Source organism: Danio aesculapii, chromosome 24, assembly GCF_903798145.1.
Source record: "Danio aesculapii chromosome 24, fDanAes4.1, whole genome shotgun sequence".
NCBI classification, from domain to species: domain Eukaryota; kingdom Metazoa; phylum Chordata; class Actinopteri; order Cypriniformes; family Danionidae; genus Danio; species Danio aesculapii.
The window spans coordinates 35,729,396-35,751,883 of record NC_079458.1 but is presented as its reverse complement, the minus strand read 5'-3'; the positions used below and the strand labels follow the sequence as shown (position 1 = coordinate 35,751,883).

The 22,488-nt window shown below is 35.0% G+C and overlaps 1 protein-coding gene across 1 annotated transcript in view; it reads right to left on the bottom strand.

Moving 5' to 3' along the window:
• Positions 1 to 22,488, bottom strand: part of myo3a (myosin IIIA) — a 111,977-nt gene that overhangs the window by 9,789 nt on the left and 79,700 nt on the right. Inside the window, exons 22-31 of the mRNA XM_056451170.1 lie at positions 16,016 to 16,096; positions 14,033 to 14,238; positions 11,899 to 12,013; positions 11,665 to 11,827; positions 10,709 to 10,795; positions 10,504 to 10,627; positions 7,441 to 8,551; positions 4,515 to 4,659; positions 822 to 913; positions 690 to 730 (exon numbers count right to left, since the gene is read on the bottom strand). Of these exons, the coding sequence (XP_056307145.1) occupies positions 690 to 730; positions 822 to 913; positions 4,515 to 4,659; positions 7,441 to 8,551; positions 10,504 to 10,627; positions 10,709 to 10,795; positions 11,665 to 11,827; positions 11,899 to 12,013; positions 14,033 to 14,238; positions 16,016 to 16,096 (2,165 nt within the window). The remainder of the gene's footprint in view (positions 1 to 689; positions 731 to 821; positions 914 to 4,514; positions 4,660 to 7,440; positions 8,552 to 10,503; positions 10,628 to 10,708; positions 10,796 to 11,664; positions 11,828 to 11,898; positions 12,014 to 14,032; positions 14,239 to 16,015; positions 16,097 to 22,488) is intronic.

The following is a 22,488-nucleotide window of genomic DNA, read 5'->3' as shown; positions in this document are numbered from 1 at the left end:
ATACATTTTGTTGAATTATGCCATTTATATTACGTCAAATGTTCCAAAGAATGTTCAAATCCAGAGAAATCAGTGAAATACATACATTTTTATACATACATACATATATATATATATATATATATATATATATATATATATATATATATATATATATATATATATATATATATATATATATTTATTTAATTATTTTTTTTTTATATAATTTAATTATAATATATACATATAAATTCATGCAAAATACATTACACAAATTTCAACAAAACCAGATTTCAATCCAATAGATCACCTTTGGGATGTGGCGAAATGAGAGATTCGTATCATGGATGTGCAGCTGACAAATCTGCAGCAACTGCGTGAAGCTATCATCTCAATATGGACCAAAATCTCTGAGGAATATTTCCAGTACCTTGTTGAATCTATGCCACGAAGGATTAAGCAGCTCTGAAGGCAAAAGAGGCTTCAACCTGGTACTACTAGAACCTAATAAAGTGGCCAGTGAGTGTATATTTAAATTGTTATTATGGTTAAAACAATAATGGTACATTAAAATGTTGCAGTTTTTCCTATAAGTTTGATCAAATAAATGATGTATTAGTATTAAAATACAAACACAGCTTTCGTCTCTTTCTCTAAAAGGAAAGGCACATTCTTGTGTAGCATAAAACTTCTGCTAATAGAATTACCTTTGTTTCCGTGGCCTCCTTTTATCGTCCTGGACAGACCTCTGGAAAAAACCCAGTGTGCGAAAAAATCATTAAAGCCAAAGCCCAGATAATCTCTAGATAAGTGAGTGTCATTGTGGGATGTTGACTCACATGAATAAGTGTGTAGTATGTGGAGTCCTCCGGCGTGTTCAGGGTCTTGGGTTGTTGTGTGCGGCGGGGTGTTCGTGACTGCTTTGTGTCAGCTGTGGGAAACAGAAAAATAAAAAACAATCAGTATTTAAATGATACCAAGTGATTTTTGACCCATTTGAACCCATTCTAGGTATTTTATTATGTCTAGTGCATAGATCTCCTGTGAGAAAATGAGAATATATCAAATAATTTCCTAGAGGGAATCCCGACTGCCACACAGAAGAATAAGATCAGCTCACAGCATCCAGCTGACCTTTCACCTCTTTGTTCTTATCTGAAAAAAAGTGTGGTGTGGTTTAACCCCTAAGGACAAACTATTTATAATTATCTACTAGAAATCAATCAGACATGTCACACCGGTCAAATTTTTTTCCTAAAGACTAACAGAAACACAGCAAGTATTATATGAGAGGGCACAATGTCCAATGGAAAGAAGTCTGTTCATGTGGTGGCCATATTTGAAATGCCTTGAGCAGATATTTTAGGATATTTAGATATTTTCCAATATGGTTTTCATACTCTGACATGAGCTGTCCCATAATTCATCCCATTTCACATACTATTCGTCCTAAATAGTATTTGACGATAGAATTAGTATGTCCCAAATTGTAGTGTTTTTTAAAGAAATCAGATCTTAAACGTGGCGTTTTTGGATTTTGGACACAGACTGAATTTAAAAGTCCATGTGCATATATCCCATTTTCCCAGCAGCCACCTTCCCATTTAATTTTTTTTTCTCTCAGGAAACACCGACAATTTGTATGTCTCAATCTATTTCTGAAAAATAAATTTGCCCATGTTCGACAAGTTGCCAGATCTTGCATGAAGCTTCTCTTCACCTCACACAACTGACGAAACATTAAAATCTCGAAGCATTTTGTGGAATGAACTGCCTACAATATACAATTTATATTTTAAATGTACATTTTAAATGTTGTCTGGGATTCAAAACAGATTTGAAGTGTTCACTCATTTTCCTTCGGCTTAGTCCTTTTTTAATCAGGGGTCGCCACAGCGTAACGAATTGCCAACTATTGCAGCATATGTTTTACGCAGTGGATGCCCTTCCAGCCGCAACCCATTACTGTAAAACACCCATACTCTCATTCACACACACACACACACACACACACACACACACACACACACACACGCACGCACGCACGCACGCACGCACGCACACACACACACACACACACACACACACACACACACACACACACACACACACACACACACACACACACACAACGGCCAATTTAGTTCATCGAATTCCCCTATAGCACATGTCTTTGGACTGTGGGAGTAACCGGAGCACCCGAAGGTACCAGACCCAGAGAAAATATTTCCTTATCAAATATCTTATATTTTCTTAGAGATCTTCAACAAAAGGTACAAAAATGACCTTTGGTTTATTTGAATAGTATCTGCCAACTCAAGCACTGTGTATCCTGTGGAAAAGTCCTGGGGTAAAGAAAATTAATCAACGTCCAGCAGGACCAGCGGGCACAGGCTGAAGAGTTTGTCATATTTATTGAATGTGTCTCTTGAAAGGTCATCAGCAATTCTTGATTGCTCTGAGGTATAAAGCCAATTTGCGGCTCTTATATTAATGCCTGCTGTAATTGCTGGGGCACTTTTGCATGCAATGCGATTAGCATTTAAGAACCTTTCATGTACAAGGAAATGTGACTGGCATTCAAAGGGCAATTCCATGTGGAAACAATAATAATTACACAATAATAATTGTTTCCACACAGAACCATTGTGGTTTTGATCATTTATTATGACTGCGGGGCTTACAAAGACAGTTCACACTGACAATAAAACATCAATAAACAGATGTGAAAGATGACCACAGGATTTACCAAGCTAATTTAATTGATTTTTAGTAGAAGCTCAGTTTTCATGGATGAGACTGACACTATATGACAGAAGAAAGCAGACCACATTTGTCTCACACAAGCCAACAGAGAAACCATAATGACAGAATAATCTGCTTTCATTTAGAAACAAGGTGCATATCAGGAATAATGCACGAATTATCCTCCCAAAAGTCATTTGACATATCGCAACAAAAATCAAATGAATGGTAAATCTGCACCGCTGGGGGAATTAGCTGACGACACATCTATTTGAGTCCCATTTGCCTGTTGAGGCACTAGACATCCAGTTTTTGATATGATCAGACACTGTTAGAGAAAGAAAACTTCTCATGCTGATAGAATCGACAGCAAGCAAGTATATGGATGGAGTAATTTAGATAGAGCTTTCTTATGTCAACTTTAATCTCCACTGGAAGCGGGTTAGGTCCCGTGAAAAGCTTTGAAATGTGCATTTTTGTTGGATAAAGACAGGGCGGGACATCGATTAGCCCCTCCCCTTATAAAAACGACAGTCAATATTTCATTTTATCACTGTTCTGCCAGTGATAGTGGGTGAGCTCAAGTGTATATAGCAATAGCGTCTTAAAGTGGACATGTCAATTACATATTATTGATTGAATATGGATGTTTATTTACAGTTAGGTCCAATTCTACAATTCTAACATTTTGGCTCTATACACCAACACAATGGATTTGAAATGAAATGAATAAGATGTGCTTTACTGCAGACTGTCAGCTTTAATTTGAGGCTTTAATTAATTTTAGCTTTAATTAATTTTTTTTACATCCAAATCAGGTGAACGCTGTAGAAATTTGTGCCTCCCATTTGTTAAGGGTCCAAAAGTAACTGGACAGAATAATATCAATTACAGCCTGAAGTCTGGAGGGCATAGACATTACTAGACACTGGGTTTGATTTCAGGTGGTGGTCTGCCAGGCCTCTACTGCAACTGTCTTTAGTTCCTGCTTGTTCTTGGGGCATTTCCCCTTCAGTTTTGTCTTCAGTAAGTGAAATGCAAGCTCAGTCGGATTCAGGTCAGGTGATTGACTTGGCCATTGCATAACATTCCACTTCTTTCCACTTCTTTTTCCCTTTCCCTTCATTTTTGACAGTATACCATCATAAATTGTGAAAATAACCAATAGATGAAGGATTTAAGAAGAATAACAATATAATAAACAATAAAAGAAGGCTTTTATTATTTAAATTGACAAATTTTGACTAAGGAAATGAGCTGGCCAGTTTGTTATTTGTCTATAGACTATAGTTTTTATTTTAAAACAAGTTTTAACAGATTTTCAATATATATATATATATATATATATATATATATATATATATATATATATATATATATATATATATATATATATATATATATATATAATAACTTACAGTTTAAATGCACATTTGTAAATAAACATACATTTTTGGAAACAAACAATAGTATGATGAGCAGTTTGAAAAAAATGTAGGAACTATTTTTGTTGCATCAAAACGTGTGTTAATGATTTCCATCTGACAAGCTAATCCAGCACAAAATAGTGCTTAAAATGTCACTAAACACAGTATTTAAACACTGAATCTCTGCAAAAAAGTCCACGTTTTGAGAAAAAATAACCTGTTTTAGGAGGACATGTTCGGTGTGAATGAGCCCTAGGACTAACATACTGATGCTAACTTCTAAAAACATTTTGATTTCAAGGGCACTTTAAATAATGTATGAATAAAATGACTGAGATATGGCTTGTGAAAGATGTTTACCTGGTGGCTGATAGTAGCCCATGTAACCATTCATGGGTTGTCCTTTCACAAACATGCCATTTTTGCTGGGGTTAAGCTGATGGGCGAGGATGATTTCATTTAACTTCTTCTGAAGGGAAAGGTAGTCTTCAGAGGCCTTGGTTACCTAGGCAGATTACAAAGAAGTATGGGAGTCATCAAATGAAAGCACTGAGAGAAAAAGCATGTGACTTGCTTCAAGTGAAACTCTGTAAGGCATTGAGGCATGTTATTCTTCTTCTCTCATTCATTTGTAAAACAAAAAGTTTAGGATAAACCAATTGTAGATTTTTTAAATTTAATTATTTGTCAAATATTATTGAAATATTTCAGTGAATTTCTCATTTGCTTTTTAAAATCAGTAATATGATGAAAATACATTAAATTCTGTTCTGTTTTAGACTGACATGTGGTATCGGGTTTAAGGATAGTACCTTAAGCTAAAGAACAAAATGGTGGAAAATGTCATTTCTGTTATTGTTTAAAATGTTTAACTATAACTAAACAACAATAATTAACAGAATGAAACGTCCTCTATCATATTTAAACATTTTGCATTATTTTATATTAATAATGGATTCAGTTTCCTGTAAATTGTATATTTATTTATATCATTCCAGTTTAAGAAATTGAACGAAAAATGTCTGAAATATACCTGTAATTCGAGAACGACTCATATATCTAAAACCATACCTGACAACACTGTGATGTAAAAATACAAGGCAACAATTGGCTTCAAATAGAAGAAGACATAGCAACATTTAAAAATATTGACAATAAAACGAAAGGTTTAGCCTATTACAATCAATATACAGAAATTAAATCAAGTTATAAAATCTTGTTCATTTTTTATTGGCTGTTTTAATTATTGATTAAAGTTACTATAGTTATTTAGTGAAGACCAGCAAATGAATCTCTCTTGTTTTGTTTGATAACAGAGGTGTCACTGTAAGAATGCACAGATCTAAAGACTAATGAAAGCATTTGATTACTTTTGTAGCCTAACTGTTTATGCTCATTTAAGAGAAGATAAGTTGTGTTAATAAGCATATTAGATAAGTTACGCATATTATTACCTATATTTGTCTGTTTAAACACACACCCGAATCTTTTTTTTTTTTTTTCATAGATTTATTTTTGGCCTTTTTAGCCTTTATTTGATAGGACAGTATTTAGACAGGAAGCGAAGTTGGAGAGAGAGAGAGGGGGGGAGGGTAGGAAAATGTCCTCAAGCCGGGATTCAAACTCGGGAAGCCCTGACATGCTACTGCAACATATTTCGATGCGCTAACCACTAGGCTACTGCGCCGACATACACACCCGAATCTTAAAATGTCCACTTTCGCTCCTCTTTAAATGGTGTGTACAGAAGCTGATCTGAGAACAGTCAGATCACTACGAAGCGTGTCCGTCAGTCAGCACCAGTGGTGTAGTCCTTGCTATACGCACATATACTCAGTATGCCTACTTTTTTCCATAAGCTGTTTGGGTATTACGACTTCTGAGGATCATACTCTCGGTATACTCACTTGTTTTGGTGATTAGACTTCCCTAATTTTTGTGTATTGAGTATATGAGTTTTTCGAAGATCACAACACGTCAGCTGAATGAAGTCTCGCTGAAACGTTCAAGTAAAATTATAAAACAGCATGGGCTTCGCTTTAGCCCTCCATTTAGCCCCCCTAACACCTTTGCGATTACCTGTACACTACTAAATGATCGCCTCAGTCACCTTTAAATTTGATATAAAAACGGCGGTAGAATCCTGCTCCTGAACTCGTTTTTTAGTTAGTCAGCAAACCACAGCTGTGCAGTGTGTGTATATATATATATATATATATATATAAATATATATATATATATATATATATATATATATGTATGTATATATAAATCAAATGAATCAAAGATACATTGATTTTTGTCGTTTCTTTGCCTACTTTTAAAATTTGGATTGGGTGGGTAATAGTACACCACCTATTTTTTTAGGACTACACCACTGGTCAGCACCGATACTTGTACATGCTGATTTAAAGGTTGCATAGGAAGGGCAACAATGGGTTTTATATTAATTTCAAGTGCTTTCAAGCCAAAATAAAGCAAAAGCACAATTCTCTTCAACAGCTCTTGCAATTATATCAGATTTGAGATCGGCTCAGTGTTGATGGTACTATCACTTTTCATAGAAAGAATTAAAATATGTGAGAAAATATTTAAATGCGATGATAGAATAGTTAATTACGGGAGAATCCCAGCAAAAACAGGAGGTTTGCAGGTACGTCTTTGACTAAATTTTAAAGTTTGTAGATAAAGTTTGATGTCGCCTTAAGGGATAGTTTTTACAAATGAATATCTACTCACTATTCACTCATCCTCAAGTGGTTCCAAACCTTTATGAGTTTCTTTATAATGTTGAGTACTAAAGAATATATTTTGAAGAAAGTTAAAAACCTGTCATCATTGACATCCAAAGTGGGAAAAAGGACATACTATGGAAGTCAAGGATTACAGGTTTTAAGCTTTCTTCAAAATATCTTACTCTGCGCTCAACAAAAGAAAGATTAGGTTTGGAACAAGGATGTGTAAATGATGACAGAATATTCAGCTCTTGGTGAATTATCCCTGGGTGAAATGCCTGAAAGCTTCGAATAATTAAAGTTTTAAAGAATAAACTAAGCTAACAACTACAAATAGGTTGCTAGCACAGTTTAGCATGATTAAACACACTGCTAACATGTTTAACTATGTTAAAATTATCACTGAGATGACGGTTATCATGCTTCAGCGTGCTGTTAAAACTTTTCTAACATGTTTCAAAGTATTTCCAGTAAGTAGCTGCCATATTTACGGTAGCATATTGCTAACAGGCCGTTTTTAGCATTTCCAAAAAGCGCAAAAGAATTGAAACCTGTTTGAAGAGTGACTCCACTTCCTCATCTTGTTTTTGCGATGTAGCTTTCAGGTTCTTTCGGTCTTTATAGCCTCTAAAATTGCTCTGGATTTTAATGGCTGCCTGCTCCTCATCGTACTGTCCTTCCTCCTCTTCCTCCCTCCGTTCCAGCTGAACATCTGTAATGTCTAGAATGTCTTTGTTCTCCTGCTCCTCCATGTCTCCTGTGCTTTGGCCTCCTCCTGTGGCTTCTTCTTTCTCAGCTCTCAGTCTCTTTCTCTCCCGGTGTCCTCTGAAATTGCTTTGTAAAACAGTGGCAGCGTGTTCTTCATCTCCCCCTGATGGACTAGAGTCTAGCTCTTGATCAAGTTCTAAAGGAGGCGGTGGAAGCTCTTCGATGGCGATGTCTGGTTCTGAAGCTCCTGGATCGTCCACATCCTCTTTAGTCTTTTTCTTTGGGATTTTTCCTTCCTCCTGGAGTCTTTTCCTTTCTTTGTGGCCACGGAAGTTGCTCTGAAGGACCACAGCAGCTTTGGCCTCATCTTCCTCTCCTGATGGACTTACTTCAGTAAATTCCATTTCCTCTGTAAACTCCATCAGTTCTTCAGGAGGCGGTGGATCTGGAATAGGAAGCTCCTCCTCATCTGTAGGACTTTTAATCTCCTTCTTTCCTCTAACTGGTATCTTTCCTTCCTCTTGGAGTCTTTTACGTTCCTTATGACCTCTGAAGTTGCTCTGGAGAACAGTGGCTGCCTTGGCTTCCTGTTCAGGGTCTTCATCTCCTCCACTTTCCTCAGCCTCCTTCCTCTCTTCCTCAACACTCTCCTGCGTGTCCTCTTGTGTAGCTTCCAGATCTTCTCCAGAAGTCATTTCTTCAGGGGTGGATGATGAAGCATCCAGCTCGTCTCCGGTCAAGGTCTTATTCTGTTCCCGACGCTCCTTGAATTTCTTCCTTTCTCTGTAACCTCGGTAGTTGCTCTGGAGGACCACAGCTGCCTTTTCATCAGCATCATCCATTTCCACTTCACCTCCTTCCTGTGGTGGTTCCTCTGAAACAGGATCGTCTGATTCTAAAGGGACCTCCGTGACTCCTTCTGTCTTCTCAGTGTTTTCCTTCAGCATGGCTTCCCTGTGTAGAATACATTCATTTATACCACTACAGAGTTGCTGAATTGAGTATCTGAATATAATCTTTATCACTTGCGGTCTAAATTAGCCAACTTTCAAACATTAAAAATAGAGTTGTTGGGATTAAAAAACATTTGACATCAATGGCAGGAAACACTTTGGACAAATGGTAACCCATTTGCGTGGTTAAATGGATAGATCACCCCAATGTTATTTAGGTGGTTCCAAACCTTTATGAATTTCTTCCTTCTCTTGAACACAATGGAAGATATTTTGAAGAAAGCTGAAGGCCTGTAACTATTGACTTCCATAGTAGGAAACAGGTTACAGGTTCTACATTTGTGGTCAACAGAAGAAAGGAACCCATAAAGGTTTGAAACAAGGCAAGCATATGATGACAGGATATTAATTTTTGGGTGAACTATCCCTTCAAGGTACAGTGGAATGCATTCACAATCACAACTTAAGACAATTTCATGCCTCCAATTCAAATACCCTACAAATCTTTGGATTTTGGGCAAAGCGGAGCCCCTAACGCAGTGGTCTCAAAGTCAATTCCTGGAGGGTCACAACTCTGTATAGTTTACAGTAGCTTTAACCACCTCCAACTAACACCTGCTTAATAGTCTCTAGTAGTCTTGCACACCTTGATTAGGTGGATCAGCTGTGTTTGATTGGGGTTGGAGCAAAACTGTGCACAGCTGCGGCCCTTCGGGAATTGACTTTGAGACCTATGCGCTAAAGGAAGTTAACACCAACACTGATAGAACGAAGTACAAACAGAAAGACTTTATGGCTCAACTGGGGTTAAAACACTGATCTGCATGACTCGTCAGCAGTTTTTTTTTTGTGAAGATACCAATACATAGGTAAGATGTACAAAGGTACCAAGATGTGAAAGCTGTCATTTTGAAAAGGTTTTGTTAAATCTCTTTTGTTAGATATTTCACCCAAAATGAAAACTCCGTATCACTTATTCACCCTCCTCTTGTTCCAAACATGCTTGGGTTTCTTTGTTCTGTTTAACACAAATCAAGATGTACTAAATAATGTTTGAAAAATGCAGCCATTGACTTCCATAGTATTCTTTTGTTCCTTTTTGTTTTTGTATCACCTGTAAGAAACACAGTTTCCTCTTTATATCCACCAGACACTATATAAACACTCCATTACACGGACTCAATAAAAAAAATCTAAATAAAATAGCATTGAACTTATAAAAAATATATAGTTTATTGTAAAGCTATTTTGGAACATTAATTGTTGTGAAAAGCACTATACAAATAAACTTTAACTAAACTGAATTGAACACTATGGATGACAACAGCTGCTTTTCCAACCCAGGCTCATTCTGAAAACGTACCCCTATATACATTTCTGGAGAGCACCAATTACATCCCAGGAGCTATGTTTTTTTGCAATTTTTGTTTTCACGAATCCACTAGAGGCCGCTGTGTATGCTTTTTGAGATCCCAAATTTCTCTAGAGAATTCCATTAGCACCTGCTTTTCTCATGTAAATCCATGAGAGCATTCTTTTTAAAGACGAAATGCAGCCATAAGTTCCTCTAGCTACATAATTTTTAATCTCCAGAAATGTATATAGGGCTACGTTTTATTAGAATATGTCTATGTTGTGCTTTCCCCCGCACATTTTTTAGAATATGTTGTTTTGTGTTCAATGGAAGAAAGAAAAGTTTAGAACTTGAGTGTAAGCAAATTATGTTAAAATGTCCATTTTTGGGTAAACTATGTCTTTAAATAGTCAAACTCAGGAGTGGCCATTTTCAGGACACTGTATGAAAGATCAAATAAACAGCAACACAAAGTGCTTTTTGAGAGAGAATTTAAAATAATAATTATTGTTGAAAATTATAGCAATAATTATTATAGTTTTTTTCTGAAAATCTACAAGCAAAAAAACAAAATCAGCTTGAATAAGAATAATTCTCACTTTTTCCTCTTGAAACTCTTCCTCTCTTTTTGTCCCCTGTAATGGGCCTGGATCTTTGCGGCAGCTTTGTTCTTCTCATCTAGTAGCTCCTTGTAATTCTGCCTTGCCAAATATCCTCTGCACCCTGTGCAAAGAGGAAGCGTTTAAGTATAGTTTTTACCTTTGAAATCATTAAATACAACACCGTTATGGATTTTTGACTTACAAGCTTGAAGTTGGGTGAAAACTATTTCAGACTTTGCTTTGCTTCTGTCATCAGCCAAACTTTTCCGAGCCTTGTGTCCTCTGTAAGCTATAAGGGAGATGAGAATTTAGAGCTGGCTAGGCAAAGTATTAACCCCTCAACGGTTTTCCCCACTTTTTAAAACACAGACATGAAAATGACATGTTCAACTTAAACGATTTACAATCTTCAACATTTGGTGCATGGATTTAAGCTCGGTCTCACTTTATAGAAGACACTTGTTTGATTGCAGCTAAAGTTCAAAAGGTCAAATAATAAAACAACAAATTAATATTTAATTATATTATTTTACAAAATCTCTTTTAGCCAAAATTTTGTTTTAGCCTAAATTTTGTTTAGAAAATCAGAACTAAATATCGAAACAAATTATATTTCAGATTTGAAGTTTACATCTCAAAAAATGAGCTTTCGATATAATTTTGTTTAGCCGCAGTACCGGGCACCACCACTAGTTGGCATTCAGTTTCCATTGGTTGCCATTTGAGGGCACCCCCCTAATTCTGTGTATGTTTTGAAATATATTAAGCATTTTTTTTTTACTTTTTACAATATTTAAAATGTATACATCAAATTCTAAAGTAGTTTGGGCAGTTTGGTAGGTTTTGATTTGAATTTAGCCTCTAAAAACAAATTACATCTGGATTGCTGTAGCAAAGTAATGCTTTACAACATATCATTGTCATAAATTAATAAATAACTGTTGCTCTGTAATATCTACGAAAATGTTCATCATATATGGAAACTAGAATCACAAACAGTACAACAGTAAAATATGTATTCAGAAGACGTAGACCTTTCCCACAATATATAGTTAATCACTATTATATTAGGGTTTAATTGAAATATAGTAAAGTAAACCTAAGCATTTAATTATAGGTAACATTTAAGGGATTATCTGACCAACATCATAACCTTACCTGACTGTAACACCACAGCACTTTGTTCTCTCTTTTCCTTCATCAAACAGTATCGCTTGAATGCCATCCAGCCCCGTACATACGCCTGAACTAGAACAATCCGGTCTGTGGTCTGCCTGACCATCAGATTCAGCTGTTCCACGTGATAATATTTCAGAAAGACCTGAACACAAAACCATCATCATTACAAGCTTTGTTGACAGTCAGCTGGAGTGATTAATGTCACTGATTTACAAACCTTGTCTTCCCCAAAATCCAGTTCTCTAGTTTGGCCTTCTCTAAAATAACAGCACACGTCTCAGGACTGATTGCTGGCTCTTCATTAGCTCTAAATGCTAATATGGAGTACCTGAAAAATCCAAATGGTTGGTAAAAAGCAACACTGAACATAACAAGAAAGCAATTTTACACCCAGCATGCAATCCCTTTTCAACTGCCAATATGCTAGTGTGGATAATATAATTGGTGGTCCATTTTATGCAATTGACCATATGTAAGGAACGTTTTTACACCAGCAGGAAAATGGTGGTTGGAAGTATCTTTAATTTCATGAGGTTTCTTTAAAGGCATTGATAGTGTATTGACCTTATTTTTCACATACGAGTGGGCTCAGCCATTAGAATCTATTTGGCTCTAGACTTTCAGTCTCATCCACTTCCATTGATTTTTAGACGTTAAAAAACAGCTCATTGTGCTGCTTGATATTGCAAACTGATATTTTCTTATTATATTATTATGCTTTTTATGTATAATCAGGAACACGCTTGTCTGTAGACCAAGTAGTTTGACCTTTTTTGCCATTCATTACTCCTAGTCTTTCTCCCATAGACACTGAGTCGGAAGTTCTAAGGCAATTTCAAAAACAGACGCACTTCCGCATCACAGAATACGGTCAATAGCAGGGATGTCAAACTCTGGAGGGCCACAGCTCTGCGAAGTTGAATTCCAACCCCATTTAAACACACCTGATCAAACTAATTAAGTCCTTCAGGCTTGTTTGAAACCTACAGGTAAGTGTGTCAAAGCATGGTTGGAACTAACTGTGTTGGGCTGCGACCCTCCAGGAACTGAGTTTGAAACCCCGGTGTATAGTAATTGTGTTTATAATCAGAATCCTGTCAGTTAAAAATACTCAAGCATTCATATAGCTGTCCTGAACTGTCCAGCACATCTTTAGAAAAATACTGTGGTCATATTGTAAAGCCATTAGCATGGCACGGCACATTGTGATTTGGTGCAGTGCTCCTCATCCAGTGTGTGACCCACTTAAAAGCGCGTCTCAATCAGGCAGTGTATATCATTGATTTTGCACAAGGCAGATCTTAAATGAGAAAAGCAGACCACGAATAACCCCCGAAATATGAAATGAGTCTTTGCAAAGTAATATTACTGACATATATTGAATAATACTGTACTGTAGGAAATCCAAGGAGAAAATCTGCAGGAACAAATCCCAGTGAACTCAAAAGAGCTTTGGCTACTGATATGCTTGTAATACTTACTGTATAACACATTATAATACCCAATGTAACATTATTTTCAAGACAGATAAATAAGAAGGTCCCCCATCCTCCATAAACAGTAATGGTCATGAAAAGTCCAGAACCAATAACATTGTCAAAACATTGATCAGTATATTGATGTATATTATGTATTTGCAAGGCAGCAAGTGATTTACTTAAGTTCTTTTGAACTGAACACTATAAAAATGCTAGGTTGCTGTAACCCAACGCTGGGTCAAATATAGACAAACCCAACCATTTTTTTAAAGGAGTGTAAATTTAATTTAACCGTAAAAACTAACCCATTGGGTTTGTCCATATTTGATCCAATCTTGCCAAAATTGAAACCCATAATTTGAAACACAGTAGTCACATGTAGGAAAAGGTGGATATGTTATCAACTTCATGTCTGACTTGGTCAAAACCACAGCCAGTTTGTGATTGCATAGGCCGGGGGTCCCCAAATGTGTTCCTGGAGGGCCGGTGTCCTGCAGAGTTCAGCTCTAACCTTAATCAGACACACCTTAACAAGCTAATCAAGCTCTTACTACATTAGTTATACTTGAACCGAGGCTGGTGTGTTGAGGCAAGTTAGAGCTAAATTCTGCAGGCACACCACCCTCCAGGACGAGATTGGTGACCCCTGACATCCTGAATTAAATTACTCTGGACGAAAATAATGTAAATCTAAGACTACAGATCATCATGAGCGATTCTTGTTTCTGAGCATTTTATGTAATCACATTACACCACTAATTAGTTTTCAGAAGAGTAGAAACACGGGCCTGAAACATGTCCGGTTGACTCCAGCACCAACATGCTATTAAAATAGTTTATGCACACTTGATAGATATCATCTGTCTGACCTTTCGATGAAGTTGTTGAAGAGAATGCGATGAGAGTAGCCTTGTCTGCGGATCTTGGCCGTCTCTAGAATACCAGTGTAGCGTAGTTGGATCAGAACCTTTTCCCTGTCAAACTTGTGGGCTTGACGATCATTGTTGGGTTTTATGCATCGAACAAAATGAGGCTGACCGGCCACCATCTTTGATAACAGGTCCATTAGAGAATACTGCAAATCAAGATGGAGAACATGAGTGTAACTATTTATGTTGAATCTTATCATTTTCAAAAGTCTTTAGAACAATTTATACTTCTGCATTGAGTCCACACGTTCAATTTAGTGTAGCCTTTGCTTAGTCGCATATCCTGTTGTGGACCCTCATGCGCACTTCTCAAAAACGACGTAACTATGCAGAGAGGTGATTGGTTGGCTTATTAACTGTGAAGAGTGGGCGTGGCCGAGAGCTGTGAGTATTTAACAAGTGTTGAATACAGCCGGAGAGCTCCAGGTGGATATATGTGTTTATTTTATGATTAAAGTTGTGGAATGTTCTCCGGTTCCTGCCTCTTTCCTCCCTAAATAAGTGTACTAGTAGCATGGTTGTAGCATTTCCACGTCTATACAGTAGTGGAACATGGAAATCCCACTGCCTACTAGCATTTTGGAAGTGTTATTGCAGAGCAACGTGAACTTAAACAGAAATATGAAAAAATGCTCACAACAGTGTTGGCAACATGTAAGATAGGCATCATGGGGTCTCGATACAGAAGTATAGATCAAGATTTTAATATAAGTCAGGGGTTGGTTGGTTTAGTTGTGTTTGATCAGGGTTGGAGCTAGACTCTGCAGAAAAGTAGATCTCCAGGAATAGGGCTGAGCACCTCTGTTTTAAGTTATGTTGATGTGTTTGTGACCATGTGTCATGTGTCATTCTCCTGAACATCGGCTGCATTTTCTCAAGAAAATTTGCATTTACTGACAAAACGTTTGCATACTCTGGAAAATGATTGAGGTTGCTCAATAAATTTGGCTTGATGACTAAAAGACATTAGCATTCTCTTGCAAAACTACTGCATTTCCACAAATAAATTTAGTGTTTTTTCTCAAACCATTTGTATTACCTCTGAAGTCTATTGAGTTTGCATTTGCATTGTCCTTTAAGTTATTGCATTGCACTTACAAAATTGGTAGCCGAAAGCTCAAATGTGCTAAAAAAGGTTAAAAAAGGCTAGTTCAACACTTAAGCATTAACGCAACATCAATAATGTCATGATCACTAGCAATCTACCCTGTGCAGATCGCTGGACAACTGCAATATGATACTTTAACTCACAAAAGTCACACACACACCGGTTCCTGATTCCCCCGATTACACAAAAACAGCTGGAGGCTCATGACGGACTGATGACCAGGACTATAAATACACCTCACTCACACACACTTTGCTGAGTCTTGTAAACTGTAAGTGCGCAATTCAAAGCGTTCTCCTTGTTTAGCCTTGGCCTGTTTTTGACCCTTGCCTTGTTTATTGTTTTCTGTTGTCTTGCCGCCTGTCCTGACCATTCGCCTGTACTTTGACTACTCTACCTGCATGCTCCTGTTTGTCCCTGTTTTGACCATCGCATGCCTGACAATTCTGTTTAATAAAGCTCCAAGTGGATCCTCACCTCCGCCATCCCCAACTCGTTAGAGTAAGCAGTTTATAACTACAGCTGCAAATGCTGTATTCTTGTATAAGTGCATGTATAATGTGCTTAGTGATTGTATTTTCATACTTTGTTAATGATTAATTTTTCAGTTATTATAAAGTGTTACTGCATACTCCCAAAAAAAACCCCACTGAAACCCTACAACACACCCCCCCAAAAAAAAAACATTCACTGACAAAACATTTGCATTGTTATGTAAACTATTGCGTTGCTCCAAGTAACGTTGTGTTCATTCAACATTATTTGCATTCTTGTATAAAGTTTTTTATTTTATTTTTAGGTCTGAAACATCTTACTCTGAAGTATGACGCTACAGTTTGAGTCTTCATGTTGGTGGTCTCTCTGGGGTGATGTGTGGTGTCTCCAGTGCTCTCCGTCTGCGCAAACACAACACGTTCTGTGATTATTACAGTTGTGAAAGTCCACAGAAAGCAAAATGAGGGTTTTTTTAATGTAAAGATAAAAATAATATGTGTTTATAACAAACTGATGTATGATTCCTCGTGGGAGAAAATGTTTACAAGAAAGGTCAGGGTAAACACACAATCACCGTTTGTACAGAGTCAACAGGCAAGGCAAGCATTGTTTTGTCATTGGGTGGAGTTAATTTCCGAGAGGAAGACTGTAAAAGAAATGCATAAAGATTGTGATAAGACAAACCAATTTAAAGCCATGAAAATAAAATAGCATAATATACTTGGAATTAACTGCAGAGTTAATTTGCAAAGACATCTGACAAGCTTTAATTAAGATGTAAATTATGAATTATCAATAGGCTAATTATCACTAAGACCAAATGTGAACCTGGACAACAAAACCTTCAAGAAAAAAAACAATGATGTTAGACTGGTATATTTTTGGCATTAGCGAAGATAAAAAGATATTGTTAGTCAATTAAATATATTTATTATCAAGAAAAATAATCAATTTTCCATTTGTGCCACACTCTAGAAACACACCATACCATTTACGGTAAAAAATGGCAGCTGTGGTTGCTAGAACTTTACTGTAAAAAACACAGTAGGAATTGTAAAATACATCTTTTTTTAATTGTATGGTAAACTACAGTATTTCATTAATTTATAATATTGCACAGAGGAATTTCCGAGAGAAGACTGTATAAGAAATGTATAAAGATTGTCTTAAGACAGTCTGATTTAAAGCCATGGAAATAAAATATAATAATAAACTTTAAGCTAACTGCAGGGTTAAGTTGCAAACAAATAAAACAAGCATTCAATCAAATGCAAATTGTGCCAATTATCAATAAGACCAAATGTGAACAAAACATTGTATGTGTCAAAATGATCGATTAAATTTATGCCACAATATAAAGAAAATTAAGTAAAATTCTGGAAAAAGTCAATTTACGGTTATTAACAAACGTATATATATATATATATATATATATATATATATATATATATATATATATATATATATACACAGTTGAAGTCAGAATTATTGGCCCCCCCTTTGAATTTGTTTTCTTTTTTAATTATTACCCAAATTATGTTTAACAGAGCAAAGAAATGTTCACAGTATGTCATATAATATTTTTTCTTCTGGAGAAAGTCTTATTTGTTTTATTTAGGCTAGAATAAAAGCAGTTTTTAATTTTTATTTAAATTAATCAATAATAAGTTTTCCATTTTAAGGTCAATCATATTAGCCCCTTTAAGCTATTTTTTTCGATAGTTTACAGAACAAACCATCTTTATACAATAACTTGCCTAATTATCCTAACCTGCCTAGTTAACCTAATTAAGCCTTTAAATGTCACTTTAAGCTGTATAAAAGTGTCTTGAAAAATATCTAGTAAAGTATTATTTACTGTCATCATGGCAAAGATAAAAGAAATCCGTTATTAGAAATGAGATATTAAAACTATTATGTTTAGAAATGTGTTGAAAAAATCTTATTGCCATTAAACAGAAATTGGGGAAAAAATAAACAGAGGAGCTAATAATTCTGACTTCAACTGTGTATGTATATATATATATATATATAAAGGAAACTTACTGTTAACCTAAGCATTTTTACATTTTTTTTAATTACAGTAATTTTTTACAGTGCAGAAATCATTAGAATATTAAGTAAAGACCATAAATATATTTTGCACATTTCCTACTGTAAATAAATCAAAACCAAATGTTTAATTAGTAATGTGCATTAGAGAGAACTTAATTTGGATGCTTATAAGGTGATTTTCTCAATATTTTGATTTATTTCAACTCCAGATTTTCAAATAGTCATATCTCAACCAAATATTGCACAATCCTAACAAAGTATACATTAACAGAAAGATAATTTATTCAGCTTTCAATAAATGCATATAAAACATTACACTTTTGACTGCACTGTGAAGAATTATATGATCGATTAGTCATGACAGCACATGTTTTCATTTCATTGTAACTTATTAAAATAAGTTAATCATGTTCTTTATTTCATAAGTTACGCAAGCTGTTTTAAGTCTCAATGTAATATAAGTTCAATGGACTCATAAGGTTAATTTGATTCAGCTTAAAAATTGAAGGCAACCAGGATTTTTTACAGTGTGGTTTTGTGGTCCATGGTCACAAATGTCTTATTTTATTAATAAAAGTGGTCATAAATGTTTCACCAGGCTATATTATCAAGGTGTTTGGACACCGACCACAAAAGCCGAATCACTGACACAGGTGCCACATTTCACGTGGGCTTGAAATGGATGGAATCTTTCATGTGAAATTTTCTAAAGATGACATGCTTAAGTATGCAAATGAATGATAATGTATGCGGGTCTTCATCAAAGACATCATTTCAATATGTTTAAAACCCTCATTCACTTCAGAGTACAACCTGAATGAGAGCTCTAAGCAGCTCACGGGTTCTCTTAATAATTCTCCAAGGAATAATAAGCTTAATGCTGAAAAACATAAAACTTGAAACACAAAGTGGATGTTTTTAAAATGTAACCGCACGTAAACACATGAATCTATTTCTCTATTCTAAAGGGACACTCAAATCTAATGGCAATTAAATGAACTAATCAAGCTGTAAATCAGTCAATCTACAAATGCATTAGCTATTAGGCAGCTGGTAGGGTCACATGAGAAGATACGCTTTCATTATGTTTTTTTTAAGGAAATTTTCAGGAAATGGCACGCATTTATGTTTCCATAACTACCGATGTAACATTTATTGCTTTATTACACTACCTGACAAAAGACTTGTCACCTATCAAAGTTTTAGGAACAACAAATAATGACTTCTAGTCAATCATTTGGTATCAGAAATGGCTTATATGAAAGGAAAAGGCCCCTAGATTAGACTTTTACCCTAATAAAATATGATCATGCCTTGATATTAATTATTTAATTAGGAGAGTAAGGTCTGACTTTGCTTCGACAAAAGTCTTGTCACTTAACAGAAATAATGTCCAGTATAGAATATAAAGTCATGGTGCAGTGGAAAAACAACTAATATTGTGTTTAACTCCCTTGAGCTTAGAGGACTGCATCCATACATCTCTGCAATGACTCAAATCACTTATTAATAAAGTCATCTGGAGTGGCAAAGAAAGCGTTCTTGCAGGACTCCCAGAGTTCATCAAGATTCTTTGGATTCATCTTCAATGCCTCCTTCATCTTATCCCAGACATGCTCAATAATGTTCATGTCTGGTGATGGGGCTGGCCAATCCTGGAGCACCTTGACCTTCTTTGCTTTCAGGAACTTTGATGTAGAGGCTGAAGTATGAGAAGGAGAGCTGTCCTGCTGGAGATTTTGCCCTCTCCTGTGGTTTGTAATGTAATGGGCAGCACAAATGTCTTGATACCTCAGGGTGTTGATGTTGCCATCCACACTACAGATCTCTTCCACGCCCCCATACTGAATGTAACCCCAAACCATGATTTTTCCTTGACCAAACTTGACTGATTTCTATGAGAATCTTGGGTCCATGCAGGTTCCAATAGGTCTTCTGCAGTATTAGTGATGATTGAGATGCAGTTCAACAGATGACCTATCTTCTGCCACCTTTCCAAATGATCAACTTGAGGTCAAGTTATTATTTGTTGCTCTTACAGCTGGGATCGACGACAAGACTTTTGTCAGGTAGTGTAGATCTATTTAGCATGACCAAAACAATCCCATTTTACTTCAGATGTTTAGTTTATATTAAAGGTTAGTTCATTTATTACTTAGCTCATTTATATGTATTTACTAACATGAACTAATTATGAACAATACTTGTACAGCATTTATTAATAATAGTTCAACATTTGCTAATGCATTAATAAAATCCAAAGCTGTGCTTGTTAATATTAATGCACTGTGAACAAGAACCAGTAACTAATGGAATTTTATTTTAAGGTTTCAATGAGCTTAACATAAAATGAATGAATAAATAAATAAAAATAAATGGATAAATAAACAAAAGGTTAAATAAATTAATGGATAAATAAATAAATGGTTAAATAAATAAATGGATAATAAATAAATAAATAAATAAATAAAACTTTTGAATAAAAAATGTATATAATTTGAGTTTACAGAAATTTATATAAATATTATTGGTAAAATAATTAGAATAGTGACTGTAAAATGTGCAAACTAATGACACAGAGTTATGGATAACAAATAATATGTTTTAGGACTGGCCGTTTAGAATTAAAAAGTCTATTGAATGATTGGAAATTATATGTTTAATGTTAATTATAATTTAGTAGATTTTTTAGTAGATTAGCCCATTTTATTATTAATGAATAACTTTTATTATTTTAATAATTACTGCAATAATGTAGTTCCTTTTATTTAGTAACAAAATAAGCATATTTTTGTCAATATTTCTAATTTAATTTAAATTTATTTAATTATTATTTTAAATATAATAGAATAAAATTAAGTAAAAAATTATAAATAAATAAATATTTTAAAATAATAATTATAATAATAGTAATTATAAATTTTAATAATAATAATAATAATTATAATAATTATAATAATAACAACAATAAACACCATTGCCTAAGAAAAACAAACAGACAATGAGCACGCTTTACAGCACAAACACTACAGGATCATTACCTCGCTGAATGATACAGAACTGAACAACAAAAGGCAGTCCAACTTTAGACAGAATACATTATTGAAACCAAGAGTGGAAATGTCAGTGCAAATGAAGAGAAAGTAAAAGAGATGGAGAGACAAAGTTGAAAAATATTAGTGCAGATGAAAAAGTTAAATCACCGTAGCCCTATCAAAGACAAAGCCTCAACCATGAGCATATGAACACATGCATTTACAAATTAACACCTATTGAGGTTTCAGCTATTTTTGTTGTTCATATGATTATGTTAGACAATCATAACAGAAGTAATGTACTTATGGAAGTATTAATAACACAGTAGTAATGATAGACAAGTGCAGCACCACTCAGAGGACATGATAATGATAAAAATAAATAAATAAATAAGTGAGCTGAAAGGAAAATTATATCATATTATATAATCATATTATATATTAATGCTTTTGTTTTCTCTCATTCTTTGCACTCCTGCTTGCAAAACATCCTCTTACAAACTATTGCATTCAAACTTTGTATTAATTCACATTTCCATTATCTCAGAAAATAACAGAATTTCTCCAATAAATTTAGTTTGTTAAAAAAAAAATCTGAATTTTTTGCATTTTCTTTAGAGGTGGGCATAGATAAATTTTTTAAATCTAGATTCATTTCACTGCAATCTTGGAATTAATCTAGATTAATCAAGATTAAAATGGCTTATTTGAATTCTGCCGAAGGTATTCAGAATATGAGTGCTACCCAAATTTTACTTACTAAAAGTAAGTCTTTTAGAACCGGTACTCTAGCCAGGTGGCGCATTAGACCAGGGGCTCATCTCCTGTTTCCAAAATGCATCACAAACTGCTTGAGAAACTGTTTACTTTATTTGGTGATTAAATTAAATTATGTTCAATAAGATGTACTTGTGTTTACTCACTGTTTATTCAGTTAAACATGAATGTTGAACTGTAGGCCTACATAAGCTCCAAACAGCGGTTTTTGATCACCTTAATCCGACTAAAGTCATAACTGAACTAAACAGAAATGGAATTAAGATGTGGAGTATGCCTATATTAGTGGCATTAATGAAGTAAACAATGCAATCAAACTATTATGTAGGACTTCTCACCATATCTTTTGACAAGACACACGCGGCTGTCAGTAAAGGACCGCACACACACCCAGCTCCCAAACCAACTTTGAGAATAGATTAACGTCGATATTTTTTTAATCGCCTGATAAGAGTCTCGCGTTAACGCAGCATGTTAACGCCGATAACGGCCCACCACTAATTTTCTTACAAACCTATTGTTCTTACAAGAATATTGCAAAACTACAACTCAAAACAATTTTTTTTCCCCCTGAGAAACTTTGTCTTTGATCATAAAGTGCTGACATTTCCTCCCCAAAATATTCTATGCCAATAAAGCTATGCCGAAAAACTGCATTCCCTTGTAAAATTACTTTATTGCCATAAGAAAATATGTTTTTTCTGCCACAAACCCTTCAAGAAATCAATAAATAAACATGGAAAAACCGCCATGTTCAACCACGAAATAGTATGCTAATTAAATTGAATTGTCTCGTCAAACTATTCTTTCTTCCCCGATTCATGTCTTCTCCTCACCTCGTAAAAAATGTAAAAATAAGGAAAAAAGAGTTTCCACTGAGTGGTCTGGTACAGTTTAATACAGTACAATATAATTCAGTACGGGCC